A 26,005-nucleotide genomic window follows, 5' to 3' on the forward strand; every position below is an offset into this window, starting at 1 on the left:
CTTGAGTCCAACTGTGGTAAATGCAATTTATTGGACATGATTTGGAAAGGTACACACCTGTCTATATTAGATCCCATAGTTGACAGTGCATGTCAAAGAAAAAACCAAGCCTTGAGGCCGAAGGAATTGTTCGTAGAGCTCAGACACAGAATTGTGTCGAGGCACAGATCTAGGGAAGGGTGCCAAAAAAATTCTGCAACATTGAAGGTCCCCAACAACACAGTGTCCTCCATCATTATTAAATGGAAGAAGTTAATAACCACCAAGGCTCTTCCTAGAGCTGGCCGCCCGGCCAAACTGAGCAATCGGGGGAGAAGGGCCTTGGTCAGGGAGGTCACCAAGAACCCGACGGTCACTCTGACAGAGCTCCAGAGTTCCTCTGTGGAGATGGGAAAACCTTCCAGAAGGACAACAATCTGTGCAGCACTCCACCAATCAGGATTGTATGGTAGAGTGGCCAGGCGGAAGCCACTCCTCATGCAAAGGCACATGACAGCCCGCTTGGAGTTTGCCAAAAGGCACCTAAAGGACTCTCAGACCATGAGAAACAAGATTCTCTGGTCTGTTGAATCCAAGATTGAACTATTTGGCCTGAATGCCAAGCGACACGTCTGGAGGAAACCAGGCACCGCTCATCACCTAGCCAATACCATCCCTACAGTGAAGCATGGTGGTGGCAGCATCATGCTGTGGGGGTGTTTTTCAGTGGCAGGGACAGGGAGATTAGTCAGGATCGAGGGAAAGATGAACGGAGCAAAGTACAGAGAGATCCTTGATGAAAACCCGCTCCAGAGCGCTCAGGACCTCAGACTGAGGCGAAGGTTCACCTTCCAACAGGACAGCGACCCTAAGCACACAGTCAACACAATGCAGGAGTGGCTCTGGACAAGTCTCTGAATGTCCTTGAGTTGCCCAGCCACTCATACCCAAGAAGACTCAATGCTGTAATCACTGCCAACGGTGCTTCAACAGAGTCTGAATATTTATGTAAATGTAATATTTCCATTTTCCCCAAAAAAGAAATTGTTTTTTGCTTTGTCATTATGTGGTTTTGTGTGTAGATTGATGATGATTTAAAAAAATATATATTTTAGAATAAGGCTGTAACGTAACAAAATTTGGAAAAAGTGAAGGGTCTGAATACTTTCCGAATGCACTGTATGTATAGTACGTGTGTATGCACATGTATGCACGAATGTAATGTGTGCATGCCTTCATTCAGTACGCGAATGTGAGTGAGATTATTTTAGCATGTCCTCATGTGGATGTGTAGGTGTGTAAGTGTACAGTATGTGAGAATGTTTTTAGCGTGTGAATTCCAATGTGCATAGTGCAGGCACCCTAACAGAACTCACGTGTCCCCCCTCCTGCCTCTGGGTACTGTAGTACAGCTGGTCCATGTTGGACGCAAACACCTCAAAGTCTGGGATGATGAACTTCCTCCTGAACGCCTGTGTCAGCAGCAGGATGTTAGCACCCACACACCTGAAACACATCACACATACAGAAATATCACACATCACATGTATACTTTGTTTATTACATAGGTAATGGCTCAGTGTGGCTCAGTTGGTAGAGTGTGTAACTTGCAACAGGGGGAGAAGGGCCTTGGTCAGGGAGGTCAGAGTTGTTGGTTCCATTCCTGTTGGGGCCAACCGTGGGAAGATGTTTTGCATTGGCGGTGCTGGACGAAGGGGGGATGGGGGGTTGCTGAGGAGAATTGTTGTCCGCTCATACAGGAGTAATAAAGGCCTAGTTCACACAGGATTAATATAATTGTGTATAATTGTATTTTTATTATAATTTAAATGTATATATATACACACATTTTCTTTTTTTCAATTTATCATGGGGTGCACCCCTACTTCCCATTGCTGTGTCTAGCGATAACCACTGCTGAGTCAGCAACAACCGGCTGTTCTGGTTTTCAGGGGAAATGGAAAGAGAGCCTGTGATACGACTTCCACTTTTGGACGTTAACAAGGCGACTCTCCATCTTAACTCCTCCTCCACATTTACTGGGTTGTTTGAACAGTGCAGAAGAAAACCTCCCCCAACAGTTTTTTCTCTTCTTGTCAAAACCAGTATGTAGGGGATCTAGTTTCAGGTGTTTCTTTTACGCCTGCTACGTTAGATTAGCCTAGCGGTTTGAGTGTTGAGCCAGTAACTGAAAAGGTCTCTAGTTCGTAATCCCCGAGCCGACAAAGTGAAAAATCTGTCTAAGTGCTATTGAGCAAGTCACTTAACTCTAACAACCCTACTCTCCGATGGTGTCTCAGGGAGTGTTATCGATATGTAAAAAATATGGTTTTCCAATTCACACGTGTTTTAATATACACTTGTACAAATATAAGCACCCACCAAATTATTATTAATAACCATACAAAAAATATCAGTCACTTTAGATTATTTACAGTATATAGTATTACTACTGTATTAATACACACAGTGACCTTTAGCCCTGATACACGGCTGCTGACTCCTATGCGGCGTCTAGGAGTCAGCCATGAATCAGGGCTAAGTGGCCTATAACAATGGAACAGACACACTACTGATCCTATGATGAAATCCTAATGGCATCAACAACATAAAACTGGACCTCAACTGGGACAAAATTAAATGCTGAGAATAGACAGCCTATCATACTGTAGATTAGAGGTTGACCGATTAATCGGAATGGCCGATTAATTAGGGCCGATTTCAAGTTTTCATAACAATCGGTAATCGGTATTTTTGGCCACCGATTTACGGATAAAAAAATATATATTATTATTTATTTTTTTACACCTTTATTTAACTAGGCAAGTCAGATTAAGAACACATTCGTATTTTCAATGACGGCCTAGGAACGGAGGTTAACTGCCTTGTTCAGGGGGGACTCGGGGATTCGTTTTTGCAACCTTCTGGTTACTAGTCCAAAGCTCTAACCACCTGCCTTACATTGCACTCCACGAGGAGCCTGCATGGCAGGCTGACTACCTGTTACGCGAGGGCAGCAAGAAGCCAAGATAAGTTGCTAGCTAGCATTAAACTTATCTTATAAAAAACTATCAATCTTATCATAATCACTAGTTAACTACACATGGTTGATGATAATACTAGTTTATCTAACGTGTCCTGCGTTGCATATAATCGATGCGGTGCCTGTTAATTTCTCATCGAATCACAGCCTACTTCGACAAACGGGTGATGATTTTACAAGCGCATTTGCGAAAAAAAGCACTGTCGTTGCACCAATGTACCTAACCATAAAGATCAATGCCTTTCTTTAAAATCAATATATAAGTATATATTTTTAAACCTGCATATTTAGTTAATATTGCCTGCTAACATGAATTTGTGTTACTTCTCTTGCGTTCCGTGCAAGCAGTCAGGGTATATACAGCAGTTTGGGCCACCTGGCTCATTACGAACTGTGTGAAGTCCATTTATTCCTAACAAAGGCCGTAATTAATTTGCCAGAATTGTACATGATTATGACATAACATTAAAGGTTGTGCAATGTAAAAGGAATATTTAGACTTAGGGATGCCACCCATTAGATAAAATACGGAACGGTCCGTATTTCACTGAAATAATAAACGTTTCATTTTCGAAATGATAGTTTCCGGATTCAACCATATTAATGACCAAAGGCTCGTATTTCTGTGTGTTATTATGTTATAATTAAGTCTATGATTTGATATTTGATAGAGCAGTCTGACTGAGCGATGGTAGGCAGCAGCAGGCTCGTAAGCATTCATTCAAACAGCACCTTCGTGCATTTTGCCAGTAGCTCTTTGCAATTCTTCAGCGCGAGATTAGGCTGGTGTAACCCATGTTAAATGGCTAGCTAGTTAGCAGGTGCGCGCTAATAGCGTTTCAAACGTCACTCGCTCTGAGACCTGGGAGTGGTTGTTCCCCTTGCTCTACATGGGTAACACTGCTTCAAGGGTGGCTGTTGTCGATGTGTTCCTGGTTCGAGCCCAGGTAGGAGCGAGGAGAGGGTCGGAAGCTATACTGTTACACTGGCAATACTAAAGTGCCTATAAGAACATCCAATAGTCAAAGGTATATGAAATACAAATTGTATAGAGAGAAATAGTCCTATAATTCCTACAACCTAAAACTTCTTACCTGGGAATATTGAAGACTCATGTTAAAAGGAACCACCAGCTTTCATATGTTCTAATGTTTTCACGTTCTGACCAGTATGAGGGTTATTTTGTTAGTGTAGGCTGGTCAGGACGTGGCAGAGGGTATTTGGTTTATGTGGTTCGGGGTGTGTGTATTATGTAGAGGGTAGTTGATTTATGTATTCCGGGGTTTTTTGGTCACTGCTCTATGTTAGTCTATTTCTATGTTCTTTCTAGTTAGTCTGTTTCTATGTTTAGTTAATTGGGGTGTGGACTCTCAATTGAAGGCAGGTGGTGTCTAGTTGCCTTTGATTGAGAGTCCTATATATTAGGGTGTGTTTGTAAATTGTGGGAGGTTGACAAGACTGTCTTTTCGTCGTTAATCATTGTTGTTATTTTTGTATACGTGTTTGTTTGGTTTTCCTTCTTTCGCCTATTAAAAGAAGATGAGTATACAATCCGCTGCGTTTTTGGTCCTTTCCAGACGACAACCGTTACAGAATCTCCCACCACAAGTGGACCAAGCAGTGGAGTAAGGAGCAAGGGGAATTCAATATGGACTGGCGGGAGAAATGGACATGGGAGCAGATTCTGGCCGGAGAGGGCCCATGGAAGAAGTCTAGTGAGGACCGGGAACGCTACCGGGGAACACGACTGGCGTTTATGCCCGAGAGGCAGCCCCAATAATTTTTTTGGGGGGGGCACATGGGTAGTTTGGCTGGGCGAGGAGTGCGCCCCAGGCCAAATCCCCGTACCTTTTCTGGGCAACCAGTGAATGGACAGGTCCCGTACTTCGGGGTAATGGGTACTGTGGCGAGGCCAAGTATTTTTAGGCCGATACGCGCAATACCAGCGCCCCGCATTTGCCAGGGGGAAGTGGGCATCCAGCCAGTAAGAGCGATGCCAGTTCTGCGCTCGAGACCGCCAGTACGCCTCTACGGTCCAGTGCGTCAGCCCTGTCCGACTCGTCCTGTTCCCGCTCCCCGCACTAGCCCTGAGGTGCGTGTTCCCAGGCTGATACCTCCAGTACCAACACCACGCATCAGGCTTCCAGTGCGTCAGCCCAGTCCGACTCGTCCTGTACCCGCTCCCCGCACTAGCCCTGAGGTGCGTGTTCCCAGGCTGATACCTCCAGTACCAGCACCACGCATCAGGCTTCCAGTACGTCAATCCAGTCCGACGCGGCCTGTTCCCGCTCCCCGCACTAGCCCTGAGGTGCGTGTTCCCAGGCTGATACATCGAGTACCAGCACCACGCGTCAGGCTTCCAGTGCGTCAACCCAGTCCGACTCGGCCTGTTCCCGCTCTAGCCCTGAGGTGCGTGTCCCCAGACTGGCACATCCAGTACCAGTACCACGCATCAGGCTTCCAGTGCGTCAGCCCAGCCTCGAGAGTTCGGCAACAGTGTGCAGTCCAGAGAATCCGGCAACAGTGTGCAGTCCAGAGTATCCGGAAACAGTGTGCAGTCCAGAGTATCCGGCAACAGTGTGCAGTCCAGAGTATCCGGCAACAGTGTGCAGTCCAGAGTATCCGGCAACAGTGTGCAGTCCAGAGTATCCGGCAACAGTGTGCAGTCCAGAGTATCCGGCAACAGTGTGCAGTCCAGAGTATCCGGCAACAGTGTCTAGTCCGGAACCGAGGGAGACTGCCTGTGATCTGCGACCCAGAACCGAGGACGTCTGCCTGCGACCCGGAACCGAGGACGTCTGCCTGCGACCCGGAACCGAGGACGTCTGCCTGCGACCCGGAACCGAGGGAGTCTGCCTGCGACCCGGAACCGAGGGAGTCTGCCTGCGGTAATATCACGTTCTGACCAGTATGAGGGTTATTTTGTTAGTGTAGGCTGGTCAGGACGTGGTAGAGGGTATTTGGTTTATGTGGTTCGGGGTGTGTGTATTATGTAGAGGGTAGTTGATTTATGTATTCCGGGGTTTTTTGGTCACTGCTCTGTTAGTCTATTTCTATGTTCTTTCTAGTTAGTCTGTTTCTATGTTTAGTTAATTGGGGTGTGGACTCAATTGAAGGCAGGTGTTGTCTAGTTGCCTTTGATTGAGAGTCCTATATATTAGGGTGTGTTTGTGTTTGTAAATTGTGGGAGGTTGTTTCTTGTTTAGCTGTCTATGCCTGACAAGACTGTCTTTTCGTCGTTAATCATTGTTGTTATTTTTGTATACGTGTTTGTTTGGTTTTCCTTCTTTCGCCTATTAAAAGAAAATGAGTATACAATCCGCTGCGTTTTGGTCCTTTCCAGATGACAACCGTTACAAATGTTCTGAGCAAGGAACTTAAACGTTAGCTTTTTTACATGGCACATATTGCACTTTTACTTTCTTCTCCAACACTTTGTTTTTGCATTATTTAAACCAAATTGAACATGTTTCATTATTTATTTGAGGCTAAATTGATAGTATTTATGTATTGTATTAAGTTAAAGTAAGTGTTCATTCAGTATTGTTGTAATTGTCATTATTACAAATAAATATATATATATTTTAAATCGGCCGATTAATCGGTACCGGCTTTTGTGGTCCTCCAATAATCGGTATCGGTGTTGAAAAATCATAATCGGTCGACCTCTACTGTAGATACACACCTGTACCATTATATATAAACAAAGCACTATGTTTAGTAAGCACTGAGTTGATCTCAGCTGGGTTGAGCTGAACGGTCCGTCCCCGTCGCTTGTTAATACACAACTTGTTTAGAGTTTGGGGCACTGGGGAGGCGAATATAGGGATTGCAGAATTCATACATTCACCAGAAATGGGAGTTTTTTTATTTCTAGTGACCTTTTTCCAGTGACCACCTCAGAATGTTAAGACAATATCTAATCACAACACCATATTGTTATTCTTTTCTCCAGGACTTTATTTGTGTATTTGGGCCTAGTTTCTAAATAATACCAAGTACAACACCAAGTCTCAATCTAAGATGAGCAAAAGGACTGTAGATATGCAAGGTTCAATCACTGAAACATAGTTATTAAATGTAAGAAGTCCACCAGACAGGACTCAGTGACCCACTAGAGTAGCACGCCAGAGTCCGAATCATCACTGCATTCTTTAAGTTAGGTTTGCCAGTTAGGAATTAATACTGTTTGGACAGCAGTCTAGATTCCCTTGGAGCGTGCTGATAAACTGAGCTCCTAATACAACTGGCACCGTCTGCAGTTCACCCACTATGATGGACTTTCATTAGCTCCCGTCCAGACTTAAGCCCTGCACAGATGTCATACTCCAGATGTGTGCGCATGCATGTGTATGCGTGCATGAGTAAGGTTCAGAGGCAGCTGTCGGCCATAAAACGACAGATGCTGTCACTCTGTCTTTCTCTTACATTAACCCCAACACAAACACTACAATAGCACCACAATCAAACATCCTTGATGCTTAACCTTTCATAACAAATCCACTGTAGAGGCATGCCGAGCAGACACAAATACACTCAGAGATAGTTTTTCACTAAGTCTTGGAAGTTTCTAGTAAACACTAGGAGCATTAGCAAAGATAGTTCCTTCGCACAGTGAAATACCATATAAATGTCACTTTCATAAAATTGCCATGTAAAAATGGGATAGTGTGTGTGGTGTTTTGACAATCAGCCGGAAGAATGAGAATACGGTATGTGTGATAGAGAAAGTCATAATACATTATGTTAACTTTCTGAATTAAAGAATCATAGTATTAGTCAATATTCTCTCTATACCATCCTACTAACGTTAGAGGATTTATATGGCGAGATGAAAGTGAAAATAGAGCATAGCTCACTTCCTGAAGAGTTTCTGGTCCACCATGACTGTTCCGGCAGATTCCCGCATGGACTGGCGCAGATGACGCATACAGTCCCTCAGCCTGGGATCAGATGTCCACAAACCTGTGCTCCTCAACGCCTGGAGGAAGGAGAGAGGAACATTTAGAAAACAAGAGTGAGAGATTTATTTTAGAGAAAATTAAAAAGAAGGGAGAGGGAGGAAAGCGGAAAAATGGGCATGGAGTCATGGAGAGCTGATCCAGAACTGAGATAGCATCTGTAGGGAAGGGTGATAGATATTTGAGCTCTCTAAGAAAGCTGGTCCCGATGCTGGTCCTAACAGAGTACTAGGGCTGTCAAATGATTAAAGCATTTAAATCGAGTTAATCGCAGGATTGAGCTGTAATTTAAGATTTCTTTTATAAGCATAACAAAAACGTCTTGATATTGTCCGAAGTAATGGTTAGCAAAAAAACAGGTAAATTAATCAAATATACTTTCTTTTACCTCAATGTGAACTTGTTTTGACATTGCATTGTTGTTTTTAGCACTATATATTATGTACAGTATTTTGGATGTTTTCAGTGTATTTTGAATTTTATTTTATACAATTGTATAGAATTTGTGTATTTAGGAAAAAAAATGGTATGCTAAAATTACAAAAACTCAACTCGGGTTAACCGATTGACTGAAAGAGTTTTTATTTCATTCATGTTTTGGTACATAACGATAAGGACATGTATAGGTTATTAATAATAATTGAATTGATCACTTTGGGTGACTTTTCTTTAGCTATAGAAGAACTGAAAATATACAGGACTACAATAATTGTTTTAGTGTGTCACATTCAATACCTGAATTGGAACAAATAATTTTATCTGACTACAGGCACAAACCCTGTTTTACCATTATGTGAGCAGCAACGAGGGTTCTAGCAGTCCTGTAAACAGCCCTGAAGGAGGAAGGTACGTATGTAGTGTTTTGAAATCCCTCCCCTAAGCCAACTTCAAGTCATGCCGACAGCTATATGCAACATGTGTCTATTTCTGGGGTATCATGTACATTGATAGCAGACTTGCCTCATAGGAGGGTTCAGACAGTTATTTTCAAGCCTGTGTGTCTGAGCAATGCTTTAATGAGCAACACACATTGCTTGACTGGACTGTTGTGTTCAGTTATTTTATGTCCTAGGTCACATAGGATAGTGGCTTTCATGAGAGCCTGAAGTGATATTCAGACATACTGTATTGGACAGCAGCATTCAAAGCTATGTTTACTGGGGGCAGTACTGGGTGTTTTTCCATTCCTGACAGGAGCAAAGATGACAGAATTGTTGAGCTTTTGAGACATTGAGTTATCAAATGAGAGAAGTACTTCAATAACACTAGTTAAGTAACATAATTGCTCTATGAGAACTGAATATAAGCTCACCACACAAAGAAAGGATCCTGTTTCCTGGTAGGTCTGGGAAAGATGTAAGCCCTAATTAGCTGACATCTATTGGGACAGTATTCTGTAGCCACAGCTACTGTTCAGTCAGTCCTTCCAATGTGTTTTAGTCAAACTCATTTGTGTCACTGTTCCCTGTCATGCCAAACACATACAGCATAGAATGACAATAAGTGACAGATCTCCCTCCTCAAAACTGAGATCCATCTAAGGTCAAAGCAGATGGCATTCGTGTAGTAGCACATGTACAGTTCTTTAAAAGGTAAGAATGATGTAAGAATATCAAGCATTGCATCATTCTGAAATAAAACTGGGCATACATACTGTACTCTGAATGCTCTGGTTGAGGTACAACTTCGTGTTTTTCAACTGCTTGAGAATGCAGTGCCCAGATAAGTAGTTATTTTTCATATCATATGCTCTTTACCTCTGACTAACCACTAGAAATGCCAGTGCATCTACCCAACCCCAGTATATCCTCAGTGGTGGAGAGATTGGCAGACCTGGGGTTTGAACCCCCGTTTCCAGGGGCAATGTGTAGTCCACTGGACCAAACTCCATCACCCCAAGTATGGTGAATTATGGTGTAAAAGCACTGGGAGTGGTCGTGGACACAGAGTTCCTTCACACATCGTAAAATGATATGTTCAGCGTGAGTGGGCCTATGGACGAATGTGCTTGTATGATATTTTCACCAACTGAGCTGAGACTTCTGTACGTGTTCTAAATGATGGTGTAAAAAGCACGGAGAGGGAACACAAAGTCTCTTCACGCATCGTAAAATGACTGAAGGTTATGTGCTTCTATGACATTCTCACCAACTGAGCTACAACTTCTGTGATGTTCTTCTCGACTCATGTACCCAACATTCCAGAGGCTACTGTTGCTTGGGGTGGCTGGTGGTCATTGGTGAGGTAAATTAATTTGTTACACATGGCGTTTCCTCAACACTTTTAAACCTGAGCCTGAACTTGGCTGGTGACATGGTGTGATGGATTCCTGCCTGGCTCGTCTTACACTCTCTGGGGTTCGATCGGTATGCATTTAGCTCAAGTGAAAACAGCAAGCCCAAAGGTCTCTTCAGGAACTAGAATGTGTTGTTGTACAGGCAGTACTGTGTCAACTTTAAAAGGATATCAAGGAAAGTCAAGGCAACTGTCAATACAATCAGATAAAAAGGGCATTCCAGATTTAAAAAAAAGGTTAAATAACCTGTACTGTATATACAGTTGAAGTAAAAAGTTTACATACACCTTAAACTCAGTTTTTCACAATTCCTGACATTTAATCAGATGTAACGTCTTGTCTGTGGTGTGGCGGAAAGAAGCGCAGGAAGCAGCGAACACTGTGTGGTAATTTTAATGGAACCACCCGTACAAAATAAAAGGTCTCCCAACAACAGGGAAAAATACAATGGACAAGCACAGTCAACAAACGCAGTTGACATACAGAAAAACAATCCCGCACAATAGGGTGCGGGCCAGCTGAACTAAATAGCCCTCTTAATTACCTAACTCAGGGCAGGTGAGAAAACATAAAAAAAAAGGGAAAAACAAAAAGGGAATCGGTGGTAGCTAATAGGCCGGTGACGACGACCGCCGAGCGCCACCCGAGCAGGAGGGGGCGCCACCGTCGGTAGGAATCGTGACAGTACCCCCCTCCTGACGCGCGGCCCCTGCAGCGCGCCGACACCGGCCTCGAGGCCGACCCGGAGGACGAGGCGCAGGGCGATCCGGACGGAGGCGGTGGAACTCCTTCAACATGGATGGGTCCAAGACGTCCTCCGCCGGCACCCAGCACCTCTCCTCCGGACCGTACCCCTCCCAGTCCACAAGGTACTGCAGGCCCCCCGCCCGGCGTCTCGAGTCCAGAATGGCCCTTACGCTGTACGCCGGGGACCCCCCGATGTCCAGGGGGGGTGGAGGGGCCTCCGGCACCTCATCTTCTTGTAGGGGACCAGCCACCACCGGCCTGAGGAGAGACACATGAAACGAGGGGTTAATACGGTAATAGGAAGGGAGTTGCAACCGATAACACACCTCGTTTATCCTCCTCAGGACTTTGAAGGGCCCCACACACTGCGGCCCCAGCTTCCGGCAGGGCACGCGGAGAGACAGGTTCCGGGTCGAGAGCCAGACCCTGTCACCCGGTGCGAACACCGGCGCCTCACTGCGGTGGCGGTCAGCACTCCTTTTCTGCCTAGCACTGGCCTCCTTCAGTGAGTCCTGTACTGCTTTCCAGGTCTCCTTGGAGTGCTGAACCCAGTCCTCCACCGCAGGAGCCTCGGTCTGGCTCTGGTGCCATGGGGCCAGGACCGGCTGGTACCCTAGCACACACTGGAAGGGTGACATGTTAGTAGAGGAGTGGCGAAGTGAGTTCTGGGCTAACTCTGCCCAAGGAATATACCTCGCCCACTCCCCTGGCCGGTCCCGGCAATACGACCTCAGGAACCTGCCCACCTCCTGGTTCACCCTCTCCGCCTGCCCATTGCTCTCGGGGTGATAACCGGAGGTTAAACTGACCGAGACCCCCAGCCGCTCCATAAACGCCTTCCAGACCCTGGATGTGAACTGGGAACCCCGATCAGAGACAATATCCTCCGGCACCCCGTAGTGCCGGAAGACGTGGGTAAATAGGGCCTCCGCAGTCTGCAGGGCCGTAGGGAGACCGGGCAAGGGGAGGAGACGGCAGGACTTAGAAAACCGATCCACAACCACCAGAATCGCAGTGTTCCCCTGAGAGGGGGGAAGATCTGTCAGGAAGTCGATAGACAGGTGCGACCATGGCCGTTGCGGAACGGGGAGGGGCTGTAACTTCCCTCTCGGTAAATGCCTAGGAGCCTTACTCTGGGCACAGACCGAACAGGAAGAGACATATGACCTCACGTCCTTAGCCAAGGTGGGCCACCAATACTTCCCCCTTAGACTCCGCCCTGTCCTCTCTACACCAGGATGACCCGCCGCAGGTAGCGTGTGCGCCCACCGAATCAACCGATCGCGAACATCGAGCGGCACATACATGCGCCCCACGGGCACCTGCGCAGGCGCAGGATCCAACACCAGTGCCCGCTCGATGTCCGCGTCCACCTCCCACACCACTGGTGCTACCAGCCTAGACGCTGGAATGATGGGAGTTGGATCGATGGGGCGGTCATCCGTGTCATACAGACGGGACAGCGCGTCGGCTTTAGTATTAAGGGAACCCGGTCTATATGAGATGGTAAACCTAAACCGGGCGAAGAACATGGCCCACCTTGCCTGACGTGGATTCAGTCTCCTCGCTGCCCGGATGTACTCCAGGTTTCGGTGGTCGGTCCAGATGAGAAAGGGGTGCTTAGCCCCCTCAAGCCAGTGTCGCCACACCCTCAAGGCTTTGACTACCGCTAGCAACTCCCTGTCCCCCACATCGTAGTTACGCTCCGCCGAACTGAGCTTCCCTGAGAAGAAAGCGCAGGGGCGGAGTTTCGGTGGCGCACCCGAGCGCTGTGATAGCACGGCACCCACCCCAGCCTCGGATGCGTCCACCTCTACTACGAACGCTAAAGACGGGTCCGGGTGCGCCAACACGGGCGCGTCGGTGAACAGGGTCTTCAACTTCTTGAAGGCTCCGTCCGCCTCCGTCGACCATCTCAAACGCGCCGGCCCCCCCTTCAGCAGTGAGGTAATGGGAGCCGCTACCTGGCCAAACCCCCGGATAAACCTCCGGTAGTAGTTGGCAAAGCCCAAGAACCGCTGCACTTCCTTCACCGTGGTTGGAGTCGGCCAATTACGCACGGCCTTAACGCGGTCACACTCCATCACCACCCCCGTGGTGGAAATGCGATAACCCAGAAAGGAGACGGCTCGTTTGAAAAACTCACACTTCTCAGCCTTAACGTATAGGTCATGCTCCAGCAGTCTACCAAGCACCCTGCGCACCAGGGACACATGCGCGGAGCGGGTGGCGGAATATATCAGAATGTCATCGATATAGACAATCACGCCCTGCCCGTGCAGGTCCCTGAGAATCTCGTCAACAAAGGATTGAAAGACGGCTGGAGCATTTTTCAACCCATACGGCATGACGAGGTACTCATAATGGCCTGATGTGGTACTAAAGGCGGTTTTCCACTCATCTCCCTTCTTGATACGCACCAGGTTATACGCGCTCCTGAGATCCAATTTTGTGAAGAACTGTGCTCCGTGAAATGATTCCACCGCCGTAGCGATAAGAGGTAGTGGGTAACTAAACCCCACCGTGATCGCGTTTAGACCTCTATAATCAATGCACGGACGCAGACCTCCCTCCTTTTTCTTCACCAAAAAGAATCTCGAGGAAGCGGGTGAGATGGAGGGCCGAATGTACCCCTGTCCCAAGGATTCCGTGACGTATGTCTCCATAGCCGCCGTCTCCTCTTGTGACAAGGGGTACACGTGACTCCTGGGAAGCGCAGCGTTAACCTGGAGATCTATCGCACAATCCCCTTGTCGATGAGGTGGTAATTTAGTCGCTCTCTTTTTACAAAAAGCGATCGCCAAATCGGCGTATTCAGGGGGAATGCGCACGGTGGACACCTGGTCTGGACTCTCCACCGACGTGGCACCTATGGAAACTCCTAGACATTTTCCTGAACACTCCTCCGACCACCCCTGGAGAACCCCCTGTTTCCATGAAATGAGGGGATTGTGACCAGCCAGCCAGGGGACCCCCAGCACCACTGGAAACGCAGGTGAATCAATAAGGAAAAAGTTAATGCTTTCCCTATGATTCCCCAGCGTTACCATGTCCAGCGGCACCGTAGACTCCCTGACTAGCCCTGACCCTAATGGTCGGCTATCTAAGGAGTGCACGGGGAAGGGGGAATCTATCGGCACCCGTGGAATGCCCAGCTTAATGGCAAGTCCACGGTCCATAAAGTTCCCAGCTGCGCCTGAATAGACTAGCGCCCTATGCTGGGAAGAGGGAAAAAATTAGAAAATGAAACAGGCAAAAACACATGACCAACAGGGGGTTCTGGGCGAGTCTGGTGCTGACTCACCTGAGGTGACCGAGAAGTGTTCTGCCTGCCTTTTCGACTCCCAGACTGGCTCCTCCAGCACCGGTCGGCCGTGTGTCCTCTCCGACCACAGCTGGTGCAGGAGGAGCCACCTCCTCCGGTGCCCCTTGGCACGGCCCCCCCTACCTCCATAGGGGTAGGGGCGGGGGTGCACGGGGGTGGAACGGGCAGGACCCTCTCCGAACGCCCGCGGGCAGCCAGCAAATTGTCCAACCGTATGGACATGTCAATGAGTTCGTCCAGGGATAGATTGGTGTCCCTACAGGCCAGCTCCCTGCGGACGTCCGCCCGGAGACTACACCGGTAGTGGTCTATGAGGGCCCTGTCATTCCACCCCGCTCCAGCAGCCAAGGTCCTAAACTCCAGCGCGAAGTCTTGAGCGCTCCTCGTCTCCTGCCTGAGGTGGAACAGCCGTTCACCCGCCGCTTTACCTTCGGGGGGGTGGTCGAAAACAGCCCGAAAGCGGCGGGTGAATTCTGGGTAGTGGTCCCTCGCCGAGTCTGGAGTGTTCCAGACCGCATTAGCCCACTCCAGAGCTCGGCCCGTCAGGCAGGAAACGAGGGCACTTACGCTCTCCTCTCCTGTAGGAGCAGGTCTGACGGTGGCCAGGTACAACTCTAGCTGGAGAAGAAACCCCTTGCACCCAGCCGCCGTCCCATCGTACTCCCTCGGGAGTGCCAGGCGAAGCGCGCCAGAGCCAGACGTCGTAGGAGGAGGAGATGGTTGTATCGGGGGGGGTGTAGGTGGAGAGAGGATACCACTCCTCTCCCATCGTTCCATCCTCTCCATCATCTGGTCCATGGCGGATCCGATGCGATGCAGGACCGATGTATTGTGCTGGACACGTTCCTCCATTGAGGGTAGTGGAGTGCCCGCTGCTCCCGCTGATTCCATGCTCCTTCTGGTGGTGCGGGATTCTGTAACGTCTTGTCTGTGGTGTGGCGGAAAGAAGCGCAGGAAGCAGCGAACACTGTGTGGTAATTTTAATGGAACCACCCGTACAAAATAAAAGGTCTCCCAACAACAGGGAAAAATACAATGGACAAGCACAGTCAACAAACGCAGTTGACATACAGAAAAACAATCCCGCACAATAGGGTGCGGGCCAGCTGAACTAAATAGCCCTCTTAATTACCTAACTCAGGGCAGGTGAGAAAACATAAAAAAAAGGGAAAAACAAAAAGGGAATCGGTGGTAGCTAATAGGCCGGTGACGACGACCGCCGAGCGCCACCCGAGCAGGAGGGGGCGCCACCGTCGGTAGGAATCGTGACATCAGAGTAAAGAAATCCCTGTTTTAGGTCAGTTAGGATCCCCACTTTATTTTAAGAATGTGAAATGTCAGAATAATAGTAGAGAGAATTATTTATTTCAGCTTTTATTTCTTTCATCACATTCCCAGTGGGTCAGAAGTTTACATACACTCAATTAGTACTTGGTAAGTAAGTTGGGTGAATGTTGGCCCATTCCTCCTGACAGATCTGGTGTAACCGAGTCAGGTTTGTAGGCCTCCTTGCTCGCACACACTTTTTCAGTTCTGCCCACACATTTTCTATTGGATTGAGGTCAGGGCTTTGTGATGGCCACTCCAATACCTTGACTTTGTTGTCCTTAAGCCATTTTGCCACAACTTTGGAAGTATGCTTGGGGTCATTGTCTATTTGGAAGACCCATTTGCAACCAAGCTTTAACCTCCTGACTGATGTCTTGAGATGTTGCTTCAATATATCCACATAATTTTCCTCCCTCATGATGCCATCTGTTTTGTGAAGTGCACCAGTGGCAGCAAAGCACCCCCACAACATGATGCTGCCACCCCCGTGCTTCACGGTTGGGATGGCGTTCTTTGGCTTGCAAGCCTCCCCCTTTTTCCTCCAAACATAACGATGGTCATTATGGGCAAACAGTTCTATTTTTGTTTCATCAGACCAGAGGACGTTTCTCCAAAAAGTACAATCTTTGTCCCCATGTGCAGTTGCAAACCGTAGTCTGGCTTTTTATGGAGGTTTTGGAGCAGTGGCTTCTTCCTTGCTGAGCGGCCTTTCAGGTTATGTCGATATCGGACTCGTTTTACTGTGGATATAAATACTTTTGTACCCGTTTCCTCCAGCATCTTCACACGGTACTTTGCTGTTGTTCTGGGATTGATTTGCACTTTTCGCACCAAAGTACATTCATCTCTAGGAGACAGGACTCGTCGCCTTCCTGAGCGGTATGACAGCTGCGTGGTCCCATGGTGTTTATACTTGCATACTATTGTTTGTACAGATGAACGTGGTACCTTCAGGCATTTGGAAATTGCTCCCAAGGATGAACCAGACTTCTGGAGGTCTACAATTAGTTTTCTCAGGTCTTGGCTGATTTCTTTTGATTTTCTCATGATGTCAAGCAAAGAGGCACTGAGTTTGAAGGTAGGCCTTGAAATACATCCACAGGTACACCTCCAATTGACTCAAATTATGTCAATTAGCCTATCAGAAGCTTCTAAAGCCATGACATCATTTTCTGGAATTTTCCAAGCTGTTTAAAGGCACAGTCAACTTAGTGTATGTAAACTTCTGACCCACTGGACTTGTGATACAGTGAATTATAAGTGAAATAATCTGACTGTAAACAATTGTTGGAAAAATTACTTGTGTCATGCACAAAGTAGATGTGCTAACCGACTTGCCAAAACTATAGTTTGTTAACAAGAAATTTGTGGAGTGGTTGAAAAACGAGTTTTAATGACTCCAACTTAAGTGTACGTAAACTTCCGACTTCAACTGTAGGTTAGGTTCTGCATGGTGTTACACAGTGAGAGAGGATGTGATGAGATGGAGACTCACAGAGACGAACTGAGAGACTGAGATCATCTCTTTGCCCTCTGTGATGGTGTAGAAAAGAAGGTCCATCCCAGAGATCAAGATGTTCCTGTGAAGACCAGACAACACAGTGCACCATGTCACAATACTAGTGTAGGTCTTACAGGGACATTGTTAAAGATTACCACTGCATACACGTTTTACACTGTGTTTTGATTGGGTTGACTCATCTGTATAACTTTCCTTAAGACATTCTGTACATGTGCAAAAGAGCACTTAATCATTGACAACTGTGTATGAACAAATGTTCTGTTTTTCTTTTCCCCCCAGCACCAAAAGGAGAGTGTAGTAGGGTGTGAAGGGTAGTGTAGTGTAGGCCTAGTGTAGTTAATATCTGCTTTCAAACCAATTCCACTGACTACTCAGCTCCAAGTTCTTAAACGTAGTCTACGACACCATTCTTCCACGACAAATTCCATAATTCTGTTTTTTGTTGATGGTGGTGGAAAATGCTGTCTCAGGCGCCACTCCAGAATCTCCCATAAGTGTTCAATTGGGTTGAGATCTGGTGACTGAGATGGCCATGGCATATGGTTTAAATCGTTTTCATACTCCTCAAACCATTTAGTGATCACTGTGCCCTGTGGATGGGGCATTGTCATTCAATGTGGGCATAGCCATGGTAGCCAAAAGAATGGCCTGCCCAGCCTTTTTATACATGACCCTAAGCACTATGGGATGTTAATTGCTTAATTAACTCAGGGACCACATCTTTGTGGAAGCACTAGCTTTCATTATACTTTGTAAGTATTTCCATTATTTTGGCAGTTACCTGTATATACTGTACATATTCCCTTATTGGTAGATAATGTGACTGAGTAAGTATTTACCTGCACTCTGTTTGGTCCAAATTATTGACAGCTTGATGAGGTTGCTGACTGTTGTGGTGCAGTGCTGCGCTCGTGCAGAACAGCTGAAAGGGTTGCTGGCTCCTGGAAAATACATTGCTGTCACTCCCAACTAGTGCGGAGTTGACAGCATGTTTGAGCAGTTGTAAAACTCCCGCATTAGTAATCCGCAGACGTTTCAGACAATGCATTATTGAAGGGTGGTTCGCAACCAAAAGATATATAGCGCTGGGTTAGGTTAACAAAGTTAAAATAGAATAAAAACTGTAGAGACATCAGATCTGTGTCCAGTGCGTCGTTCCTCTGAGGCTTTATATCATTTGTTATGCATGCTAGCACAAGGACATGATACTGTCGCGTGGGGGGTGGAGTTGTGACTGGCAGAAGTTGGTTGACAGATGAAATAGACCAGTGACCAATGACAGCTGAGTCCAGACCGGGAAGAGGGTGAGAAATGTACGATCCATGGCACAGGTATGATTTCAATGACGTGATTGAGTGGTACATTACAAATCTAAGTTTAGGCTACTTTTCTGAGATGCATCTATGGAAACAAAACCTTTAAAAGCCTTGCTGTGTAGGATGTAATATTATGTAATCTTGTTTGTTGTTCACAACTGTTGAACAAGGTAATATCTGTGAACCTGTAAATAAATGTGAATATATAAATAATACTATTATCTAAACTTATTTGAATTCAATTGCTTACAATTTGATAGCCACATTGGCTATAGTGAAATGAAGGTTACCAATAAGGCGCAGAGATGGCATTGGGAATTTTCTAGTCATTTGTATCTTGTGTAGCGACACCATATGGTAGTGTATCACACTACATGTGGGCCGACTATTAGCTTGTAGCCTACTATGCCATAGTATAAGCCCAATGAATCTATAATCTGTGTAGTGATGACATTAGTGGATATTTTTACTTTTTATGTTTGCATATCGTATTATTACATTTATATGAACATGATTATACTCCCCTTTACACAAAGCACAAAGAGGTTTGCTACTACAGTTGTAAGTAACAATGTGTACTTCGCTGTAATAGCGGTCTGAGCAGGACTGATTTTTGATACCGTGCCCGCCGCTCCCACGAGATTTCATACAGTACCCTGCCCCTTTCCAGATTTTTTTTGCCGGCATCCCACATGCTCCCACCAGATCTCATCCAGCTCCTGCCCAGTCCCGCAACGTCAAAATTACACATTTTCAAAACCACCATCTTATGCATTATAATGTGCAATTAATGCATGGTTTCATAAGATATTTGCTGTTTGGAATAAAGTAATTTTATTAAAATAAACTGTGTAAAAAAACTAATTTGAAGCAGACAAAAAGCCCCTGCGAGTTGGAACGAGTTCACATTGTAAACTTTCCGATTCCAAAATCATCTCAACTCGAACTCTCAGTAAGATAAAGGAAAGGCAACAAATATGCTATTGATAGGCTGACTAGTGACCAATCATAATAGCCATTATTTCATTACCTTTAGTAAATGATTAACAGCATACTTTTCAGTGAGAACTGCAAGCTGACAATTGCTTTTATAATTGCTTTTATAATTCATCTCAAGTGACCACATGAACTCATTCACATCAGATAATTGTTTTTGCCACCAGTACTGTTTGAAGCAGGCGCACGAGCCGGTTCTGTAACGTGAGCCCCAGTTAGAGTAGGGGAGAGGGGAGAGACACTAGCAGACAGAATGACAGAGAGGGCTTCATGTGATATACAGTACCAGTCAAAAGTTTGGACACACCTACTCATTCAAGGGTTTTTCTTTATTTTGTTATATTTTCTACATTGTATAATAATAGTGAAGACATCAAAACAATGAAATAACACATATGGAATCATGTAGTAACCAAAAAAGTGTTAAACAAATCAACATATATTTGAGATTCTACTATTAGCTTGTAGCCTACTATGCCATAGTATAGGCCCTATGAACCTATCATCTGTGTAGTGATGAAGGCCTGATTCACACAGTTTCCTCTGAACAGTTGATGTTGAGTTGTGTCTGTTACTTGAACTCTGTGAAGCATTTATTTGGGCTGCGACTTCTGAGGATGGTAACTATAATGAACTTATCATCAGGGGTAACTCTGGGTCTTCCTTTCCTGCGGCAGTCCTCACGAGAGCCAGTTTCATCATAGCTCTTGATGTTTTTTTGCGATTGCACTTGAAGAAACTTTCAAAGTTCTTGAAATGTTCCAGATTGACTGACCTTCATTTCTTAAAGTAATGATGGACTGTCGTTTCTCTTTGCTTATTGGAGCTGTTCTTGCCTTAATATGGACTTGGTATTTTAACAAATAGGGCTATCTTCTGTATACCATCCCTACCTTGTCACAACACAACTGATTGGCTCAAATGAATTAAGAAGGAAATAAATTCCACAAATTAACTTTTAACAAGGCACACCTGTTAATTGAAATGCATTCCAGTTGACTACCTCATGAAACTGGTGAGAATGCCAAGAGTGTGCAAAGCTGTCATCAAGGCAAAGTGTGTCTACTTTGAAGTATCTCAAATATAGAATATATTTTGCTTTGTTTACCACTTTTTTGGTTACTATATGATTCCATATGTATTATTTCATGTCTTCACTATTACTACAATGTAGAAAATAGTAAAAATAAAGGAAAACCCTGGAATGAATAGGTGTGTCCAAACTTTTGACTGGTACTGTATAAGTGATTTTCTAACAACTCACGGCGATACGACCAGTATGAAATAATTTGCGGGATTAAATAATATTTGAATACTGAATTTGTGGTTCTGGTCGCCTGCTGCCCGCTGCAGCATGAACCGTTCCGACTGCACCGCACACTTCTCTGTTGGGGTCCTGCGGTAATGCAGGGCTCTGCACTGTAACTACCGCAGTAGCTACCATGTAAGTATGGGTTTCGGTACACGTGAGGAAGTAGGACCAAATTATCAAATGATTCCTTTATATTTCCTGTTCAATTAAATCTACATCAACCTTGTAGTCCCCAGTTTGTCAAATTCTTGTTTGTTTACTATTCTTGTGGACACACAACAGGATGGCAACTATGTAAATACTGAAGCTTTGTTGTGCCGTGCCAGACCATGATGAGTGAAAACTAAATGCCTCATCATAAAACATTCATGCAGTATATTCCCAGTAGTGGAACTCAAACTGATACAAATACATGCCAAACCAGCACCGAGTGCTCCTCTAAGTGGTGACAGGACCATGGATGGCAGGAGCTAGAGTAGTCAGTCAGTTCTACCAGACTTCCACTAGAGGGAGTTTCTTGACCAAGACATCTTCACACCAGAGCTGTGCGCTGACATCCAAGTATTCCAGAGTTTCTCCTCATTACCCTCAGCAAACATTAGAGTTCCACCAGTTGAACCCAGTGCAATTGTACAGCGTTGAAAAAAAATATAGTTTGTGTATCTGTATTTGATTATATCGGATCAACTTTCTGGTCCCATGGTCTCTGGTACGGTAGCTTAGCAATGTGTCATCCATCTTTCTTTCTCGATCCTTATTCTACTAACACATAGAGCAGCACATAGGCTTATAGCTTAGTCTCTTTCACACACACACACACACACACACACACACACACACACACACACACACACACACACACACACACACACACACACACACACACACACACACACACACACACACACACACACACACACACACACACACACACACACACACACACACACACACGCACACACACAGTGTTGCTACCTACCCACAAGCCTTTGAGTGAGGGGACTGGCTTCCTGTCTTGTACTTCAGCCTGTCTGGGCAGCCTGCCCAAGCATTACTTCTCAGCTCCCACTGGGCACAGATGCCAGTTCAATGTCTAGTTCTGATTTACATTTGGTTGAGTTGTCAACTAACGTGAATTCAATGTGAAATCAACCAAAAATGTCACCCTGTCATTGGATGTAGATTAGTAGTTGAGTGAAAAAATGGCCAAATTCCCTTATGTTGATGACTTTTTGGAAATCCAGTCAGTTTTTCACGTTGATTCAACGTCATCATGTTGAATATTTGGCTAAAATGATGTGGAAACAATGTTGATTCAACCGGTTTTTGCCCAGTGGCCTCTCTGTAGCACTTTGATCCTTTATGCGCTCAGTGTTTGTGTACAACACACTAACGGACGTTTTCTTCAGCATGATCAACACATTGTTGTAAAATAGCCTCTCTTGGGAAATGATTTGACTGGGTAAGACATTACGGGCTACTACAGTAAACATAAGATAATAGGAACCTACACAGGTGCATCTATACACTTTTTCTCAACTTTCTTCTCTAAACATTTACAGTGTGCACCTTATTGGATATCTATGTCTAATGCAATATGAAAACCCTAGTTAAGGAGAGGATCATCATAAATTGGTGGATTACATTTACCAAGATTCTAACAAGAGGAGCTCACTTCCAGGCAATTTGCATTATTTCAGGAGACAAGATTGTTGTCATGCAGACAGTCAAGGCCCCCAATGGTCCCTAGACTCCCCACCAACCGTCCTCGTAGTTGAAAAGTTTCTGCACACATCCATATTATATTACATGGGTTTTAAACTGTATAGGCTGAACTGCCATTAACCATTCAGACTCTGCCACTCTCCTCCTAGTGGTTAGAATGCTATGGTATCCACTTCCAGTCCAGATTGACTCTAAGAGTCTTTAACCTTTAAGTCTTTATTGAAGACTCATCTCTTCAGTAGGTCCATTGATTGAGTGTAGTCTGGCCCAGAAGTGTGAAGGTGAACGGAAAGGCACTGGAGCAACGAACCGCCCTTGCTGTATCTGCCTGGCCGGTTACCCTCTCTCCACTGGGATTCTCTGCCTCTAACCCTATTACAGGGGCTGAGTCACTGGCTTACTGGTGATCATCCATGCCGTCCCTAGGAGGGGTGCGTCACTTGAGTGGGTTGAGTCACTGACGTGATCTTCCTGTCCGGGTTGGCACTCCCCCTTGGGTTGTGCCGTGGCGGAGATCTTCGTCGGCTATTCTCGGCCTTGTCTCAGGATGGTAGGTTGGTGGTTGAAAATATCCCTCTAGTGGTGTGGGGGGCTGTGCTTTGGCAAAGTGGGTGGGGTTATATCCTGCCTGTTTGGCCCCGTCCGACGATAACCCCGGACAGGGCCAAACAGTGTCTCCTGACTCCTCCTGTCTCAGCATCAAGTATTTATGCTGCAATAGTTTATGTGTCGGGGGTTAGGGTCAGTCTGTTATATCTGGAATATTTCTCCTGTCTTATCCAGTGTCCTGTGTGAATTTAAGTATACTCTCTCTAATTTTCTCTCTTTTTCTCTTTCTTTCTCTCTTTCTCTCTCTCGGAGGACCTGAGCCCTAGGACCATGCCTCAGGACTACCTGGCCTGATGACTCCTTGGTCTCCCCAGTCCACCTGGCTGTGCTGCTGCTCCAGTTTCAACTATTCTGCCTGCGACTATGGAACCCTGACCTGTTCACCGGACGTGCTACCTGTCCCAGACCTGCTGTTTCAACTCTCTAGAGACAGCAGGAGTGGTCGAGATACTCTGAATGATCGGCTATGAAAAGCCAACTGACATTTACTCCTGAGGTGCTGACCTGTTGCACCCTCGACAACCACTGTGATTATTATTATTTGACCCTGCTGGTCATCTATGAACATTTGAACATCTTGGCCATGTTCTGTTATAATCTCCACCCGGCACAGCCAGAAGAGGACTGGCCACCCCTCAGAGCCTGGTTCCTCTAGATTTCTTCCTAGGTTCTGGCCTTTCTAGGGAGTTTTTCCTAGCCGCCGTGCTTCTACACCTGCATTGCTTGCTGTTTGGGGTTTTAGGCTGGGTTTCTGTACAGCACTTTGTGACCTCAGCTGATTTAAGAAGAGCTTTATAAATACATTTGATTTGATTTGAATATGGGTCAAAAAGTATTCAGGTGAAATATAGTAATTAACAGATTCACCTCAAACGTCACCATGTTTTTTCTTTATCAGAAAGTGTTATACACAACATGCAGTGGGCCTAAGGCTACAGTGGCCAGCGAAACAGGGTCCTTGATTGAGATGACGAGGAAACAATGTGAAGACCCATACTCATGATATCCTGGATTTAGGAGAAACTGCTATAGATTTCTGTTGGGTCCAAAGCTTGTCTGGGATTCCTTTAGCAGTTCAGGGTATCTCAAATTGTGGTATCTACTTGGCTAATAGCATTGCACGATTTCACACAAGCACATTTCAGAGAGTGCACACGACCCTAAAACACAACTACTTCATGAAGTGCTAAAGAAGAGAGCAAAGAGGAGTGTTTTGCCCACAGTCAGTCATATTTCTCCAATTACACTGTCATTCTCTGAGGAAGAGGGGATGTTGTTTGTTTTTCTGACCCTCCCTAAATCCTCTTGGGCAAGAGAGGTATGCTCTTCTTGCTTTGCACTGCAGAAGGTTAGAATGATGTTGAAAAAAAGCCAGTGAAGAAAAAAGTGTCTGTGACACCTTTATTTTATGCTTTTCCTTTCTGAAGGGAATTGTTCCTTTCCAATCTCAACATATCCCCCCGCTTTCAACTTTAGATTACTTGTAAGGCGTTCATTTGATATTGATCATAGCGAGAGCAAAATTAGAATTGTGAGTGGTAAAACAAAACTCTCTAATTAGAGAACGTTAAATACTTGTATAGATTTAATGAATCGTTTAATTCGTAGATCAAATTAAATAACATGGCCCATTAATCCATCTACCACCCAGCATGAATGGAATACCCACTCTTTGCCAAATTGACTCTCTCCCACATTCCTCCACATAGTGAAACACACACACACACACGGACGTACAGGCCTAGCAGTGCACTCACACATTTACATTTTAGTCCTTTAGCAGATGCTCTTATCCAGAGCGACTTACACACACACACACACACACACACAAACACACACACACACACACACACACACACACACACACACACACACACACACACACACACACACACACACACACACACACACACACACACACACACACACACACACACACACACACACACACACACACACACACACACTCACACACACAGGAGCTACAGTAGTCAGTCAGTTCTACCAGACTTCCACTAGAGGGAGTTTCTTGACCAAGACATCTTCACACCAGAGCTATGCGCTGACATCCAAGTATTCCAGAGTTTCTCCTCATTACCCTCAGCAGAAGTTAGAGTTCCACCAGTTGAACCCAGTGCAATTGTACAGCGTTGAAAAAATATATAGTTTGTGTATCTGTATTTGATTATATCGGATCAACTTTCTGGTCCCATGGTCTCTGGTAATCTATTATTTGGGTAACCTATCCAACTTTCAAAATGTTACTTCCTGCACCATTTATGAAATGATAATAGAAAAGGATACAATAACTAAGATATTTTATAGACAGGGAATGTACTTGCATACAGGCCCTGTCCAGACATCCCTCCCATGCTCTCTGTGTATTTAGTAAACCACAGCCACCCCTCCACAGCGGTCACTGTGCCGAAAACCTAGACACCCTCTAGACCCCTGGAGCCTCTGTGCAGCTTGTACAGTCCTGAAAGATGAACCCCCCTCCCTCTCCTTCCATCACCACCACCTCTTCCCATACCCCCCCAACCCCACCCCCTCCATCCTTCTACCTTCCCCAACCCCCACCCCCCCATCCTTACCAGGCAGCTATCCCCACTAGCCTGCATCGCAGCATTCCGTGGGCCCTACACACAGAGGCCTATTGTGTGCTCAGGGAGATGGAGGCAGCGTACAGTTAGAGAAAGAGATAAATAGAATGTCTAGAATGGACAGGCTTTTCTATCACAGGTTTAGTTCTATGGATGGACCTAGGCTACCAGTGTGGTGGCACAGTTGAATTGACCCGTTCTTGTAATCTAAAGGTATAGAATAGTTGGCCTACATTGAGAAA

The 26,005-nt window shown here is 45.7% G+C and overlaps 1 protein-coding gene across 1 annotated transcript in view; it reads right to left on the bottom strand.

Moving 5' to 3' along the window:
- The window catches only part of LOC106566711 (glutaminase kidney isoform, mitochondrial), a 30,261-nt gene extending 10,608 nt beyond the window's left edge, over positions 1-19,653 (bottom strand). The window contains exons 1-4 of the mRNA XM_014135020.3: positions 18,042-19,653; positions 17,176-17,260; positions 7,882-8,003; positions 1,356-1,485 (exon numbers count right to left, since the gene is read on the bottom strand). Of these exons, the coding sequence (XP_013990495.2) occupies positions 1,356-1,485; positions 7,882-8,003; positions 17,176-17,260; positions 18,042-18,250 (546 nt within the window). The 5' untranslated portion in view covers positions 18,251-19,653. The remainder of the gene's footprint in view (positions 1-1,355; positions 1,486-7,881; positions 8,004-17,175; positions 17,261-18,041) is intronic.
- Positions 19,654-26,005: the final 6,352 nt, after the last annotated feature.

The sequence above is a fragment of the Salmo salar genome, chromosome 13 (genome assembly GCF_965601325.2).
Source record: "Salmo salar chromosome 13, fSalSal1, whole genome shotgun sequence".
NCBI lineage: Eukaryota > Metazoa > Chordata > Actinopteri > Salmoniformes > Salmonidae > Salmo > Salmo salar.